The following is a 17,055-nucleotide window of genomic DNA, read 5'->3' as shown; positions in this document are numbered from 1 at the left end:
TATGACTCAATTTTTTATGTAAAATTAAAAAGCTTAAGGGGAAAAGTAGGGTAAGGAGTGGCAGGAGAACAATCTAGTGCCAAGGGATGCAAAGAATCAAGGGAATTATTTCTGTCCCATCCTTATGAAATTAAGGCTCTGAATTTGCTTTAAGGGGGATTAGCAGGACCTGCACTGATGTGGATGCTTCAACTCTCTGGTCTTGATGTAAGCCCCAACTTTGAGTCTTTATAATAATAATACTTAATGACATTCGAGTGATTATTAAGTGTCAACCACTGTTCTGAATTATATTCACTAATTTAATCCTTATAGCAACTGTATGAAGTAGACACAATTATCATCTCCTGTTGTAGAGCATCTCCTGCTGCTCTTTCAAAGAGGCCTCTTCTCTAGCTCTATTTTCTCACATCTCCCTGTAGTGGACATCTGTTTTTCGTCAGTCGTGCATTAATTTCCTGTAACCCCTAACCCAACTTCTGCTTATAATATTCTCTTTTCTATTTGGAATTTGCTCTGTGTTGTTCAGAAGGGCTTGGCCCTATGATCCCCACTCCAGAGGCCCATGACCCAGGCCGAGGCAATCTGATTACTCCATTACCCCAGTGCGCACCGATTGGCTCAAGAGTATTTGACTCATCTCCTTATCATTTGATACACAAACTCTGGCAGCTGATCCTGAGAAATTACGAACCTTAAGGACAATACACACCTGGGGCTGCCAGCTCCTTCCCTGCCACTGTGAGAGCCTACACAGAGGAACACAGAAGAAATGAAGAGACAGGAAGAGGAAAGAGAAAAAAAAATAGTTCTGATAATCTCATGTGAACATCTAGATCCAGCTACATTATTAACTTGCAGACGTCTGGTTATATGAATCAATACATTCCTTTGTTTTGTTAGTTTAAACCAAGTGAGTTGAGTTTCTAACACATGCTGCCCAGGGTTCCAAGCATATCTTTTGATCTTGTTTCAAAGCCTCTGTTCAGGTTGCTGCCTCTGACCTTCCAGATGCTATTCACTTTTCAAGGTTAAGCTTAACAAGGCCTCTGTGAGACATTCCCAGATTACTCAGGCCCACTATTCTGACACTCTAGTGGACATTCTTTGTAACCACAAATTTTAGCATGGTTTATATAGTTCTTTGTGTTCATTAATCTGAACCCACAAGCAAGACAAATAGAACCATTACTTAAATATGCTCCACACCATCCCACAGTTACATCTTTATTAAACTATTTCCTCTCCCTTATCCACAGCTCCTCAGCACTAACCTTTAAAATGCAGTCCATATCCCAACTTCTACAAAAAAATTCTTCATCTGTAGCCTCCTACATAGATATACTCTCCATTCTCAGAATCCTACAGTAGGATATGCTGCTTTAATAACACTTTTAATCTCCTGCTAAGTTAAATTATTACCTCTTTAAGGGCAGGGTTTGCATCTTACTTATGTCTCACATTATCTTGCACTCCTATATATACTTGTACTACTACACAAGATTTGAAATACTGAAGTATTTAAAGAGAGCAAATACTTATGAAGCCTCCATTATAGACACAAATTGGGTTAGACAGTATTGGCAACAAAAGTACTACCATAAAACATGGTCCTTTTCCAGAAATACAACTATCTTACATTCTCTGATAGACCATAAATTCAATAAGGTCACATTTACATCATACATTTCTTGTATGGCCACAACAGCACCTAACTCCAAGTAAGGTACATAATAAAAATGCACTGATTGGCACCAAGGTGATAATTTTCTTGGTTGACAACATTCATCACATAACAATGGTAGATCTTTAGTGTTAGGATGATGGTAATTCATTCTAATATAATGAATTGTGCAGCTGCTGTAAACAAAGTTTATTTTAAATAAAAATAATTCTCAGCAATTTTTACTTTTTAAAATTAAGCATAGTGACTTCCATACACTAAAATTACAACTATATATAAAATTTAATTAATCTGAATCCTTTTTAACAGGCACATATCATTTCCAAATGTTTTTAGTATTAACATAGAAAACACATGACCAACCAAAACTAACCTCAGGTCCTGAATGTATAGTCAGGAAACTTTCCACAGCAGTCAATGTACCTAAAAAAGGAAGAAAATAATAAAAGTAAAATCAAATAAAAATCTACTGACCCAGGACAAATAATAATAAGCTATTCCTATTCATTTAAGGAACATTTTTATTAAGCCTACAGATGATATAATCAGAAAAATCTGTGCTATAACAGTATTATTAGGTTATGGTAAGCAGACTTAAGAAGGAACTAAAGCCAGGTAAAATGTCAGAACAAGAGTAGTTTAGCATAAACTACCTATTGGTACTGACAAAATCTTTCCTAGTATTTAAGCTGACAATGCTAAAAATCTCTTCCAATAAGACAATTATTTAGCTCACTCATTCTGGAAGGCCATCAGTTCTCAAAACCACATCTATGGAAATTATTCAATTTTCCAATATGGGAGCTTTCAAGAAGACTTACTAGTAGCGACTTACAATGAATGTACAGAAAACCTACCAAAATGGGCCTTTGTGATGACTTACAAAATACTTAAAGTAAGGTGTTTTAATGAAATAAAAATATAATGAGTAAAAAATAAAAACAGAAAACCAAGACCAGAAAAAAGGGGAGAAACCAATTATATTAACCATGGGGACTAATATATACATATAGTGGTTAAGTAATCTTTGAGCTTATCAAGAGCAATAAGACAGAAGGAAAACATAAAGACTAGCTAATTCTCAAAATCTGGTAAAATGAAATACATCAATTTCTTAAAAGACAAATGTTACTAGTTTTAATTCCAAGGGAAAATTAAAGCGTGGGACCTTAGAAAGCTGACACTAAGCAAGGTAACAAATTACAATGTCATCAACAGTGATGTTACACTAGAAGAATGCTGCTAGTCTGACCACTGACAAAAACCAAGACTAAATCATTAAAATCCAGCTCCCTAGAGATGATTCTGAGGGTTAAGAGAAGGTGGCCTGGATATCTGGCTCTGTGATCTAACTCATCCAACTCTATCCACAGAAAGAACATGCACCACCTAGAGCAGTATGTAATAAAAACGTGAGCCACCCACATCAAAAGTCCGCAGCAGTATTTGTTAAAATGCTGACTGCTAGGTTTCAGTATCTGGAAAAAAAGTTTTAAAACAAATCTTAAAGTAACATTTCTCTCTTAAAAAGAAAAGGGCCTATTCAAAATTAAAACTATTAAATATTTAAGAATAACCTCAATGAAAAAAAAATGTAGGACCCATCATGAAAAAAATCTAAACTTTTTTAGTAATTATAGATTTTTAATAAATGGAAATATACCAGATCCCTGGATTGGAAGACTAAATAAATATTTTAAAGATGTTCAATTCATGCCCTTCTCTTTGCTAGGCGTGGTTCCAGTGTTTCATCTTAAGTATGATGTTGGCTACTGCCTTCTGACATTCATTGTGTTAAGAAAGCATTCTATTTCTAAAAATCTAAAATCAGTAAATGGCATGAATTTTCAAATCATTTATTGAAATGGGCATATAGCTTTTCGCCTTTGATTGTCTGATGTGATGATTATGTAACTTCCTAAAAAACCTTAGTCTTGATATATTATTCTTTTAAAATGCCACTGGAATTTATTAAAATTCTATTTAGCACTTTCTCTTTACTACTAATTTCACAAGCAAGACTGATTTGTAGCTTTCTTCTGTGTGTGTGTATGCGTGTGTGTGTGTGCATGCCATGCTATCTTTGCTGGTCTTTTCAATATAAATTGGAACACTTCCCATCTTTTTAAGCTGTAGTATGATTTATACAAAAGTGGACTTGCTTCATGTCATTTTCTAGATGGACACTTTTTATATATGCACAACATTACTAACGTCCACTGTTTTACTTAACAGTAATTTTTTCCACTCTTTTTGTTTTGATTTTTTCCATTCTTAAATTATTGTCTCCATTTTATAAATGAGGTAAAAAAGATATCAAAAACTTTGTTCAATACTTTCTAGCTTTGTTGGTTAAAAAAATGAAAACTTTCTAATTATAGTGACTATATAGATTACACTTTAAGATGTAGTAATTCCTTAGCAAAGCAAGTTTGAATTCATAATGCCTGAATTTTTTTCCAGGAATTTTACAGCTGTAACCAAAACTAAATTGAAACAATGGATAATTCCTTAATTATTACACTTACAGTACTAACCATATCTCAAAAATAGTGTCAGTAACATTTTCTAAGAAGTATAGCTATATTAAAAACAAAGCATGTGTTTTAACACTACCCGCTTATAGTTACGTTTCTTTTCCCAAGCAGAATTTAGTTCATCACAGTTACAAACATGAAGTCTTTTTATTTTAAATTCCATTATTGCTTATTGATCAATAATTACCATTCATTTTATTTTTGGTATATATTACTCCCAGATCTGCTGGAATGGAGTCAAAGCCACTGCTTCCAATGATATAAACCCCCTTTTCTGCAGCTTTCTCATGATACTTCCAATACATTAGTTCCAGAAACTAAACATTCAAGAAAAAAGATCTGAATCAGAGCTATACAGAAACATCAGACCAATATTAAATCATTTAAGAATAAAGCAATTAAACTTTGACAATGCTAACCAAAATGGCTCTGCAGCAAAATATTAACTGTCAAAATATTTGGCACTTATTCAGCAAACATACCTACCACGTGCTAGGTGGTGCAGGAGCTGTGCTGACGGAACTTAATGACACTATTCATTTTTTGAATGTCTTTTAAATGCAAAAGTCATACCTATTATGAAAAATTAATATAGACAAACACAAAGCAAGCAAAATAGTTACCTCAAATCACATGACCCAGATGAACACCATTACAGACATGTATCTATGCAGGTGGAAACAGAAGATGGAGTGGTAGGAAAGGAGGGGATGTGAGAGGAAGAATGTCCGAGCAAATCCTTTGCCTGTATTTTTAGAAATTATTTTTTATAACAGTTTTAGATTTACAGAAAAATCGATTAGTGGAGAGTTCCCAGGTACCCCACACTCAATTAACCCTATCATTACATCTTTTACATTAATACTTGTTATAATTAATGAACCAATTAATTGGTTCAGGTTTCCTTAGGTTCTGCCTAAAGACCTTTTTCTGTTCCAGGATCCCATGCAGGATGCTATATTACATTTAGTTGTCATGTCTCCTTGGGCTCCTCTTGGCTGTGATGGTTTTTCAGACTTCCCTGATTTTTTTATGACCCTGACAGCACTAGTCAGGTATTTTGTAGAATGCCCCTCTGTTGGTATTTACCTCATGATTTTCTCATGACTACACCAGGGTTATAGGTTTTGAGGAGGAAGACCACAGGGATAAAGTGGCATTTCATGAAGTCATATCAGGAGTACATACTATCTCACAGACACTGAAAACAAATTTATGGTTACCAAAGGGGGATAGGGATTAATTAGGAGTCTGGGATTAACAGATACATACCACTACATATAAAATAGATACACAACAAGGATTTACTGTATAGCACAGGGAACTGAATTTGATATCTTGTAATACCCTATAATGCAAAACAATCTGAAGAAATAAATATATATAACTGAATCACTTTGCTGCACACCTGAAACTAACACAGTATTGTAACTCAACCATATGTCAGTTAAAAAACAGAAGAGAAAAAAAAAAAACAGAAGAGGACATACTATAAACACGATTTATCTCTATTCACACTGACCCTGAATACCTGGCTGAGCTAGTGTGTGCCTGGTTTCTCCACTGTTAAATGATTCTTTTTTCCCCTCCTTTTGGGATTGTACTCACTGAAAGGAAGTGCCTGCGTGCAGCCCACACATAAGGAGTGCAGAGTTACACTACCCTCCTTGAAGGCACAAGAGCTACATGAATTATTTGGAATTTCTCTGCACAGGAGACTTGCCTCTTTTCATCCCTTTGCCCATTTTTTAATTGGATTAAATTTGTATTTTAGACTTGTATATATTCTGGATCTTTATTAGGTTTTGATATCACTTTCACAGCACTTTATAACTTACAAGCTTATCATCATTGTCTTTGCTTTAGAAGATTTTAAATAAGATAGCAATCAGTTTTTGTTTCATTCATGTTTCCTACCTCTTCTTGAATCAGTCTTGGTAACTTACACTCTCCTAGCACTTTCCAACATACATTACCAACTGAAAAGCTCTAAGTACGTACTATATTGGCACATTGATGACGGCAGTCGGCAGAGACTGTAGGGACATACAAGGTTACAGTTATAAAGGAGGTAGTGTAGCTTAATGCTCATTAACACTCCACTTCCTGTAGCCAGGCAAACCTCAATTCAAGTTCTAGTTTTTCTCCTTACTAGTTGCATGACTCTGAGCAAATCTGATTTTAATTAATTCTGTTTACAGCATGCAATAGCTATATAAATCAGCACATCCCACACACAAAGGACTTGATATAAATAAGGTTGTAGGGAAGAAAAATTCAAGAAAATTGAAGCTAAGACCTTACCGTCATGCTCTCCTTCAAGCTTTCAATGAAATACCATCTCTAAACTCTAGGGAGGAGTCATCACCTTCCAAAATATGTCTGCAAAATTGCACTATCTTTCACATTAACAGAAAGTTGTATCGTTAATTCTGCTCTTTTTCATTATACATACCTGAGGTTCCCCACAGATGTCAATACAGCTAGTTCCATTTTCAACACATGCTTTTACTACAGGTTCTCCATAAAATCGGTACTGGGTGAATAAAGAAAACCAACAGTTTACTTTGACACAACAAGCTTAAAGGAAGGAATACTATTGAGTTTTGGAAGTACAGTCTTGCTTTTTAAGAAATCAAATATTAATAAAGTAGCCTAAGAGAAAATGAGAAAATAATGTTCCTGCAATATACCATGAAGACATGATGGAATTACAGTGGAATGTCTGCTTACCTCTAACTGAAGACAAAATGGGAAATTTTACAGAAGAAGTGATTTATTTGAGCTGAATCCTGAAGAAAAATAAGGATTTGCCAAGAAAAAGAAAAATCCAAATAAAGAAAAAAGTATATGCAAAAGTGTAAAAAAAGGTCAGGATATCTGAAGCACAGAGTAGTTGAGATGGGAGTGGTAAGAGATAAGTCTGGAAAGAAACACTTGGGTCAGATCAGGAACGACCCTGAGTGTCGTGCTATCAAGAACTTTACCTCTGCTGCATTACTGAGCTCTCCTGGAGGATTGTCAACAGGACAGTGGTGTAAGATTTATAGCACAGACATACCGCTGTCTGTGGTATTGGAAAGTGAAACTCAAGGCAGATAAGAAATGATGAAGGACACAACTAAGGAAGGGGAAGGACATACTAAGGATAAGATATACTTAAAAGACAGAAATGACTGGACCTCCTGATTAGCTGGATAGAGACCACAATTAGTGGTACTATTAGCCAAAATAAAAACAGGACAAAAAGAAGGTTTGGAGGGGATAACTTTAATATTGAACACAGTAGATATTCTGAGACTGTATGATTTTGAACCTCTCAAGTTATTTGTTGCTCAAACTCAAGGAATTAAAATTTAAAAATTACATAATAGCCAATACATCAGGGTGAGTCCCATTTCAAAACAGCATGACAAATTTTTCCTTCTGTGAGGGCAGGATAAGGAGAAGCACAGACTCTTCTGCTTCTCTCATTCCCCGCAGAAAAAGATGGAGAAAGGAGATCACTTGTTTCTTCTAGTCTTCAAGAAACAAGTAAAGGGACACTTAAAAGGTAATGCAAGGACTGACCTTTTCAAGGAGGTCACATAGGTTTCTCTATACCTAGCTCCAAAGCCTCACCTCCACAGCCTTAAGAATAGCAAATAACATTAGACTTAAAGGACTGCGAAAGTGTACATAAATTCTAGTTCCTCCTCTGCCATTAACCAACTATGTAAAATGACTGAAGCACTTAACTTCTGAGGCAACAAAGTATAATGGAAAAAACAAGGGCTTTCAAGGTAGCAAGACTCAAGTTCACACCCTAAATCCATCATCTACTAAACTATATGAATTCATTTACATATCACTTACATGGACTACTATACTAATATACATTTAAACATACATAAAATGGAAATAAAGTTGAGATTAAAATAAATACAAGTCAAAGCTCTGTTTTCTTTCTGTACCCAACAGATCACCTTGGGTAATCTTTACACATAACCATTTGAAACTCATTTAGAGATTTCCTTGGTCTTTCTCTTGGTTGTTTTATCTCCAAATATCTCAAGCTGGCCAGTAGTCCACCTGTGTTAAAATCACCTGAGCCACTCATTAAACATGCCAGTTACTCAGCCCCACCCCAAATTCCTCCAATAACAGGTTTTCTGGGGTAGACACCAGCAACCTGCAGGCTTAATGAGCCTCACAGGTGATTCTTATGTATATTAGAGGAGGAGAATCACCCCCACCCACACATTCTCCCTGGAAAATCTCACCTACTATCCTTACTTCAACTACATTATGCTGATGACTTCCAACTTCTATCTCCAGAGCTGCACACTGATGAGCATTCCTTATCTGTAGCTTCTGTTATAAAATGCAGGACCCACAAGAGCAAAGGACATGGGGCAAAACTAATTTCACTTTGGCTTCATTCTCTCCACTATTTTCTCTTCACCCAGACTTCCTCAGTTACCTTAAAAAAAAATTCCACTATATTGTAAGTATTTCCTGTCTTATTTCAAAAATATCTAGCAGACACCTCAGTTTCAGCATGTCCAAAATCAGATTCATCATCTTTCTCTCAAAATCACTTTTCTCCTCCAGTTCCCAACACAGGAAACAATAAAGAATAATGATTAAAAGCAATCATTCAGTCATTTCTGTATATTTTGACATAATGCTTGTTTATGTATGCCTAACTAGCTTTATAGATATCATTTGATTCTCACTAAATAAACTGTGACAAAACAGAGAAATGGATTAAAAAAAAACCTGCAAAGAAACAAATTATGACCCCCAAGTTGGCAAAGTTAACACATCTACCCTTGGGAGTATAATTCATATTATAAAGTGAAAACAGCCATCCAAGTGGAGCTTAGGGATGAACAAGTTTTCAGGGCAGAAAGCTAGAGATGCCCATGAATCATCAAAGTGGAAACATCCAGAAGAAGGTAGCTAGATCCTCCAGCCTGGAGTTTAAGGAGTAGGTTCTCACTGGAAATAACTTAATGTAGACATCACCAACCTACAGATGGTATTTAAAGCCTTTCAAATCTGACCACAATCCACCCTAAGAAATTCATTTCACATAGCAGCTCCATGCACCAATATATCTAACTGAAACAAAGGGTTCATGAACCAGTCATTTACCTATATTATGTATAATTCACCCCATTTTCTCTTTCAGTCTATGTGATTTTTTCTTTTTAATGCCTACTCTCAACTCACTAAATTGATTTCACACTGTTTAAAAAATACTGTCCCAGGGAAGTGGGGTATAGCTCAGTGGTAGAGCACATACTTAGCATGCATGAAGTCCTGGGTTCAATCCCCAGTACCTTCGTTCAGGAGAAAACAAATAAGTGAATTTTTTTTTAATTAAAAAAAAAATACTGGCCCAGTTACAGTTTCTGTTTGGGATGATGAGAAAGTTCTGGAAATAAAGTGGTGATAGTAACACAACACTATGAATGTACTTAATGTCACTGAAATGTATACTCAAAAATGGTCAAAAAGGTAAATTTTATTTTGTGTATATTTTACCACAATAATAATAATAATAATATAAAAAAGTGGTCCAGGAAGTATAAATAGAGAAGAGTTTCTAATGCTTAAGCTCTAAAGTCTCTGGCATTTGGAGGAGGATAAAAAAGATCCAAAAGAGGAGACTGAGACAAAGCTGGTGGATAAAAAAATAGCTAGGAGAGGGCAAGAATTCAGGAGCCACTTGAGGAAAGGAAGAAGTGACGGACTGGGACAAATGCTGGGGGATGTGATTAAGATGAGGGCTGAGAACTGATGCTTGGATTTGACAGGATGGGGAGCTTGGCAGAGTAGTTCCATTTAAGGAGGAAGGATAAAAGCCACACAGGGCTAGTTTAAGATAAAGAAGGAGGTGATGAAGTAGAGACAGTAAGTAAAGAGAACTCTTTCAAGGAGTTTTGCTAAATGGGGGTAGTTAGAGGAGTATGTAGAATTAAGGGAAGTTTTTCTTAAGATGGGAGATATAACCCCATATTTGTATGTTGAGAGAAATAATTCAATCGAGAGGGAAAACGTGATGATAACAAGAGGATGTATAACTGTAAACCTAAAGTCTCTGAATACCGTGCCCAACATAAGCAGGGGCGGCTTCTTGTAATGAGAGGTGAGTGGAGTCAGGGTACAATGCAAGTGGGCAAGTAGGAAGACCTGGTGATACGAAGACAAATTCTCTTCTGAAAGCTTCTATTTTCATAGTATGAAAAGAAAAAGAAAATCACCAGGTAAGAGTGAGGAAAAAGGAAGGGGATGCAGAAAGTGTGAGGAGAAAAAAAAGTTATAAGACCGCTGCTTCCGAGAGTAGGAGAGAGAATAGCCCAGAAGTACTGAGGTCACAGGTGAGGTTTGTAGCCACATTCTTAAAGTGGGACCAGTCAGCAGGGGGATGCATTTTTCTGCAGCCACACTGAATTACACATATTCAGGTAAAGAGTAAGCAGGGAGTTGGAATAACCAAGGCTGGGGTTTTTCCAGGGTACTGGGAAGGCAAGGACAAGGGAGTTAGCTGAGAATGTACATAAGACAGTGATTCAAGCACCAAACCACAGAACCACATTCTAAGCTAGTCAAGAATGAGATAAATCTAAATAAACAACAATTTAAATACATTTTTTACTTGATAACAATCAAAAAGACCTTTCTGCTTACATTTTTAAAATTATCAAGTTTTCTAGATGCTTAATTTTGAAATGTTTTGCCAATTGTGATGGCCTCCTCAGATAAGTAAGTGTCACCAACATTCACCCTGTTACACAACCAAAAGTGTCTCAATCTAGTCCAGCAGAAGTTAGTGACTCTCCTCTCAAAACATCTGAACTCAGCCACTTCTCAGCACCTCTAATACTCCTACCCTGTGCTTGGCTTGCTTGGACCATTTCACTCTTGGTCCTCTACCATCTATTTTTCCTCTCAGAAGCCAAAGAATTTCAAAAGTGTAGATCAAATCACGCCCTTGCTTTCAACCATTCAATGACTGTCTTATTTAGAAGAAAATTCAAACCCTGATCTTGACCTTTCAGACCTGATGACCTAGCTCCTGGGTACCTCTCTGATCTAACTTCCCACCTCTCTGCCCAGTTCACACCCAACCACACTGGCCTCTGGCACATTTCTCAGTCTTGCCAAGCACGTGCTCACCTCAGGACCTTTGTATCTGCTCTTTCCTGAAAGGCCCTTTTCCTCAAATACTTACTTGGTTTACTCCCTATCTTCATTCTGGTCTATACGCAAATCTCAATTCCTCACAGAGACCTTCCCTGACCATCCATCCAATAGAAATTGATGTACCAATCTCTTCACCTCCTTTCCCTGTTTTTTTGTTTTTTTTTTTTCCTTCAAAGCACTGGTCACTACCTACTGTTTCAACCTTATTTCTCCGTCTTCCCCACCGACTGTAAGCTCTGTGAGGGATTTTCTGTATTACTCACATTATGCCCCTAGACTGGTACAGTGTACATATAATAAACATTCAATAAATATTTTTTGAATAAATAAACAAGTCCTTTTTTAATCTCTATATTTGTACATGTTTTAACATATATATTGGTACAGTAATGCAGAATATAATTTTAAAATAAATTAAAAGTACATTGGGGTACATGCTCAAAATTTTTTATTTCAGGGGCATACAGTTTAAAAAAAAGTTTGGCAATTATAGCTGTAACCACTAAATAAACCAGCACATATTCCTTCAGTCTGGTGTCATTCTCTCTCTCAGGAGACCTTGGTCATATCCATTTGCTTGTCACAAGAAGTGAGAATTCCCCATATGGGGTTAAGGCCCTGAATCAACTCTTCTGCCCCCTGCCCTTATGTTTCTCTGGAATATAAAATACCAGATTCTGCTAGAAATGAATAGACTGTTTGTTCTGATACAAAGAAGGGCTGATTACTTACTGGTCCTACACAACTGAGGACAACTGTTGCCTGTTTAGCCATTTCATCAAGTGAGGCTGGATTAGTGATATCACAAATTATGATTCCAACTTCAGATGACAGTGTTGGTCTTCCTAAAATGAGAAATAAATTGTTTTAAGCAAATCCTGATATAGTATTAGATTTCCCAGATCTTCTTTTCATAGTAACCAGTGATGGCAAATTTACTAAATATATTGAAAGTTAATTCTCCCTCTCAAACAAAAGATCAAAGTGTTTTTAACTATGTAATAAAAAAGGAAAGACTATGAAGAAAATGGAATTAATACTAAGATTCACTAAAAAATAATAACCTTTAAAAGAAAATCTAACATAAGGAATGTGTAAATGACAACCCTACATAAAATGGCGATTTTACAGTTGTTCAGATACTGAGCAGATGATTGTCCTGACTTCCTCTCCACCAAGAATTACATTATAAATAATAAGTAGTTTCTCATCTCCTATTAAACAACTACCTATGATAAAATTATGGGGTGGAGGGAAGTTGTTAACAGCAACATAATGAAACAAAAGACTGAGATGAAAAACAGTCTAGGGAAGAACACTCAGTTCATAATAAGAAAATAAGTGGAATAAACTGAATCAACAGAGTAATGCAAGTTTTATGGATCAAGGTGTATTCTCTGCAGTAATTTGATCTAGGCATTACAAATGGTAGGTAAGTAGGCTATACCTGTACAGTCTTATTTAACAGGAAAAATAAATGAAAGCATATATTTTAATAGTTAAAGTATTTCATTTGAAAAAAGTAAAGAAAGACCAAAAAGCTCTTTGGTCAAGATTCTGTGCTTGGTACTGGCAGCAGGAAGAGCTGTAGGAGAGTGCAGCCTACAAGGTATCCTCTGTACATGACTACCTACAAAACAGGTTCCAAATTCCCACCGTAAGCAGGGCTCTGTGTGGAATTATAAGGCAGTGGGATAAATTAAACAGCAGAATGTATGCCCAGAACTCTAACAGGTGCTATTTGTCTGTATGAAGGAAGAGCAGTGTGGAAAATTAACAGCCAATTTAAAGGCTACCGATTCCTAAATCAGATGTCTCCTCCCTCCCCCACGACCATGAGGGTAGGGTCCCACATCTGTATCCCCAACACTCAGAATAGGACCTGGCGTAGAAAAGATGTCTCACTAAAAATTCGTTGAATGAATGCTGAAAAAGTAACACCCAAGCCAGAAATACAAAACAATTTTTTTTTGGATGAAGAGTGGTGAAAGGGTGCAGGATGTTGTGGACTCCCCCCACCCCCCCAACCCCTGCCTCTTGTTTATAGAAAAGCTGAAGTCTCCAGGCTTCCCTAAGTCATAGAACAGCAAGTTGATTGGGACAAGCATGCAGGCACTGGGGGATGGCAACTACTCTGACCACCTATCTCAACGATTAACTGAGATTATTCCATTTCCCTTTAAAACTTTCATGGCTGAACAGAATCTTTGGAGATGGTTTTAGGGGGGATGCTGGGTTAAAAGCAACTTTCCTTTTTGTTACCAAGGCTGTTGCCCCCAGGATCATACTCTGCTCCTCCCTCAAACAGAAACCAATTACTCTCATCTAAGTCTCAGGAGGCAGCTGTAAGAAATTAGAACTCCTTAGAACCAACACCCAAGATGGTGGAGGATGTGACTTCCAGCAGACTTCGAGCCTTATTATACACTCATTGTAATGTATTAGCATGCTAAATGACACACTCACCAGCACCATGACAGCTGACAGTTCTCATGACAACAACCAGAAAAGCCCTTACAAGGACTGAAACACTCGAACCAGGACTGACTGGCTCCATCACACCCAGAAGGGGGACTTGATAGCAGAATTCTCCCCTAAGAGTCCACATGGCCTGACTGGGCTGGAGCTGTTTCTACCAGCCATCTTGGCTGACGGCTCCCTGCTCAGCATCCCTTCCCCGCTCCAATGCTTTCCACCCTTTTCCTCTTTTGAGAAATAAAAGCAGTTTTTGCTCTGCCCCACTGCCTCAGCTGTGAATTCTTTCCAGCTGGCAGGCAGGGATCCATACTTTGGTGGGCCTCCTAATTTAAGGGGATCTCACTATCGGCTAGCAGTGGGACTGCTGGGGAATTCTCACAAGCAAAAAATAAATTAAAAATAAAAGCCACAGGAACGTTATTAGTAAAACACTTAAGCTTTCTCTCCCACCTCCAAAACACAAGGCAAAGACAAAGTATAAACAATCTCCAAGAAACCAGGGCTCTACTTTCTACCCATCAAGTATCAAGAGACCTCCGGTCCCACCAGATACTAGAATGGGACGGAGCTGGGAAACGAAATACTAAAGTTCTTCACTATTTCCCCAGCGGGGCTCCCCAACTAAAGGAGAAATTCAAGGTGTGAGTTTTTTTTTAATTTAAGGGGCAGAACAAAGCTCTGTCACTATTTGAAGCATCGCTCTCCACCTCCTGGCCTCGAGCAGGGCTCGGGGAGCTTGAGGGACGCCGTGGGACGAGAAACGCTCGTTTCAGGAAACCTGAACCCCTCAGCCCAGAGAAGGGGGGCTCCGCAGTGAGGGCGGCGGCGGCGGGGCCGAGCTTGGGTCCCCAGAGCCCCGTCCCAGCCCGTCCCCTTTACCCAGCTTCATGGCAGCCCTCTCCAGCACTCGCTGCAGCTTCTCCCGTGAGCGGCCCGCCACGGCCCACGGCAGGTGGGAGTTCCGCTCCGGGGACACCTGCTCCCGGGCCACCTCCTCGGTCACGAACTGGCCGGTAAAGCCAGAAGCGCCGAACACCACCAGGTGGAAAGGCCTCTGCTGGGTCGCCATGACGAGCTCACAGCGATACGAGACCGGGACGGGCTGAGTCCACGGCGCCTGCGCCTCAGGCAGCGACCCCAGTACCGGGTGCAGCAACCGCCTCCGCCGTGGCCGCCACGGTCTCCGCCGCCTGCGCGCCGCTCTCCCGAAGCCCCGCGCGCGTCGCCGCGCCAGAGCCCCGCCCCCAGCCCCGCCCACGCCGACTCGCGCTCGCGCTGCCGTGGCGCCTCTTTTCCGGGGGGCTCAGGCCACACTAGCGTGGGCGGTCCTGGTTCCGGGGGCTGGTCCGCGTCCGGGGCTATCGGGAGCAGATGGCGGCCCATCCTCCGCCCGGCCCTCGCTCAAGCACAGTTCTGACGGCGCCAGGCGTCGCGTCTTCTCGCTCGCCTGAAGGCTGAAGGGGGCGGCGGCTGTAGCTAGTTATTGTGGTTGCAGGAGGGCGTTGCGCAAAGTAAGAGTTCGTAAAAACCTGGTGGCCGGAGAGCACTACCTATGCCGAGAACGGAGAACCACCCCCACCACAACCCCCCCCCCCTTTTTTTTTTTTAGTTTCTAAGCACTTTTTCCAAGGAGTGTCTGCAGAGCCGGGTGGAGGTGGTGGGTGGATGTGAGGTCCGGGGTTTCCACGGATCGCCTCCACCATCCCAGGGCCCAAGTCTGCAGCGCCCTGTGTCCAGGCCCCTGCCTCCAACGAAACCACTTCATGCGCTGTGACACAGTTAATGGTGAAGCTCCGCGGGGAAGTATCTCAGAGAGCTCTCCTGACATTTGAGCTGTGATGTAAGGTGAGTGGTGGCTCAGGACGTCTTCAAAATGCAGAAGAAATCAAAAGTTACTTGAGCGGTTATTATTCATATATTCACAAACGTTTCAACATAAGTAATTGAGATAGTACATACATAAATGAGAGAGAAGAGACAAATCTCCCAGTACAGACGTGTTTCAAATGACCTGTGTACTTAATTCCTCCTCCAGGAAAGGAGCTTAACTCCCTCCCCTTTGAATAAAGGCTTTGTTCAGTGCCATGTTTCCAAAGAGGAGACGGTGGAAAGAAGAGGAATAACTCTTTTTGAAATAGTCCTCCATCTGAAGGATTTCCAAGGAATCCCTCCTTTCTGGGGACCAGTATGGAGGTTCGTTCAGTTCAGCCCCAAGGGTAGAACCAAGAAGAAGGGAAGATGCCTCTTCGTACAAGAGAAGAAAGGTTGACTTGTGGACAAGGTGCTGGCCACCATCTTCAAGAAGTCAGAGACGCAGCCATCTGAGGCTCAGGGGTGAAGGGTAGAAAGGTCAGGGGGCTTGAGAAAACAGAAGAATGCCTGTGACATTAGCTGTGAATGTTTGCTAGGTAACAAGATTTTTCTCCTTGACCAAACTCTAGCAAGGCTCTTCTGAGCCCGCCTCACAACTAGGCCTCAACCTCAGCCTATAAAGACTTGAACAAACACTGACACAGTGTATAATTGCTCAAGGATGCATCCCTAGGAATATACTAAAATTCCTGAAAGAGCCTGCCTGAGAAAACTCAAGGTGGCCAAGATACTTTACTGTTCATTCCAGCCAACACCTGAAGATAGGATCCCTGTCTCCCAGCCTCTCTGGGAGGGTAGGAGCCTAACTTCAGGAAACACCAATTAGCAAGCCCAGATTGGCTGCACATGGACCAAACCATTACCACTTTTTATAATTCTTCACTTTCCTGACTCTACTGAGTCACCTTCCTCCCTATTCCTTCATTCTCCCTTTAAAATGTCCAGGCACTTCTGTTGAGTTCTGTTCACACTGGCCTCTTTTTCCCTAGTCCAATAATATATTACTGGTTAGAAGCTGTCCTTACACTTTAGTATCTGGCTTTATCTTTGATGTCATAAATCAGAAAGAGAGAAATAAAGGAACATTGAGGTAGTTCTGGGTCCATTTGAAGCTGAAAGAGGAAAACCAACTTGTGAGGTGCAGGTGGGGCTGCAGCTCTCTGGGGCCCAGTGGGCACAAAGCAGACATGGGCATGAGCCACCTGAGGAAGTGGTGTGGCAGTTTCAGCTATATGTGCAGGGGAGAAGGGGGGTGTCACTTAGAAGTTGTTTTGATTGCCAGACTCACTT

The 17,055-nt window shown here is 39.6% G+C and overlaps 1 protein-coding gene across 2 annotated transcripts in view; it reads right to left on the bottom strand.

Moving 5' to 3' along the window:
- SCCPDH (saccharopine dehydrogenase (putative)) overlaps nucleotides 1–15,104 on the bottom strand; it is a 30,238-nt gene extending 15,134 nt beyond the window's left edge. The window contains exons 1-5 of one of the 2 annotated variants that reach the window (XM_031438490.2): nucleotides 14,773–15,104; nucleotides 12,148–12,260; nucleotides 6,677–6,757; nucleotides 4,409–4,538; nucleotides 2,058–2,107 (exon numbers count right to left, since the gene is read on the bottom strand). In XM_031438490.2, the coding sequence (XP_031294350.1) occupies nucleotides 2,058–2,107; nucleotides 4,409–4,538; nucleotides 6,677–6,757; nucleotides 12,148–12,260; nucleotides 14,773–14,962 (564 nt within the window). In that variant the 5' untranslated portion in view covers nucleotides 14,963–15,104. The remainder of the gene's footprint in view (nucleotides 1–2,057; nucleotides 2,108–4,408; nucleotides 4,539–6,676; nucleotides 6,758–12,147; nucleotides 12,261–14,772) is intronic. The other variant, XM_031438489.2, reaches the window with a different exon arrangement.
- Between the last annotated feature and the right edge of the window lie 1,951 nt (nucleotides 15,105–17,055).

Source organism: Camelus dromedarius, chromosome 21 (assembly GCF_036321535.1).
Source record: "Camelus dromedarius isolate mCamDro1 chromosome 21, mCamDro1.pat, whole genome shotgun sequence".
NCBI classification, from domain to species: Eukaryota; Metazoa; Chordata; class Mammalia; order Artiodactyla; family Camelidae; genus Camelus; species Camelus dromedarius.
The sequence above is the reverse complement of the archived record's forward strand: the minus strand, read 5'-3'. Positions and strand labels throughout refer to the sequence as shown.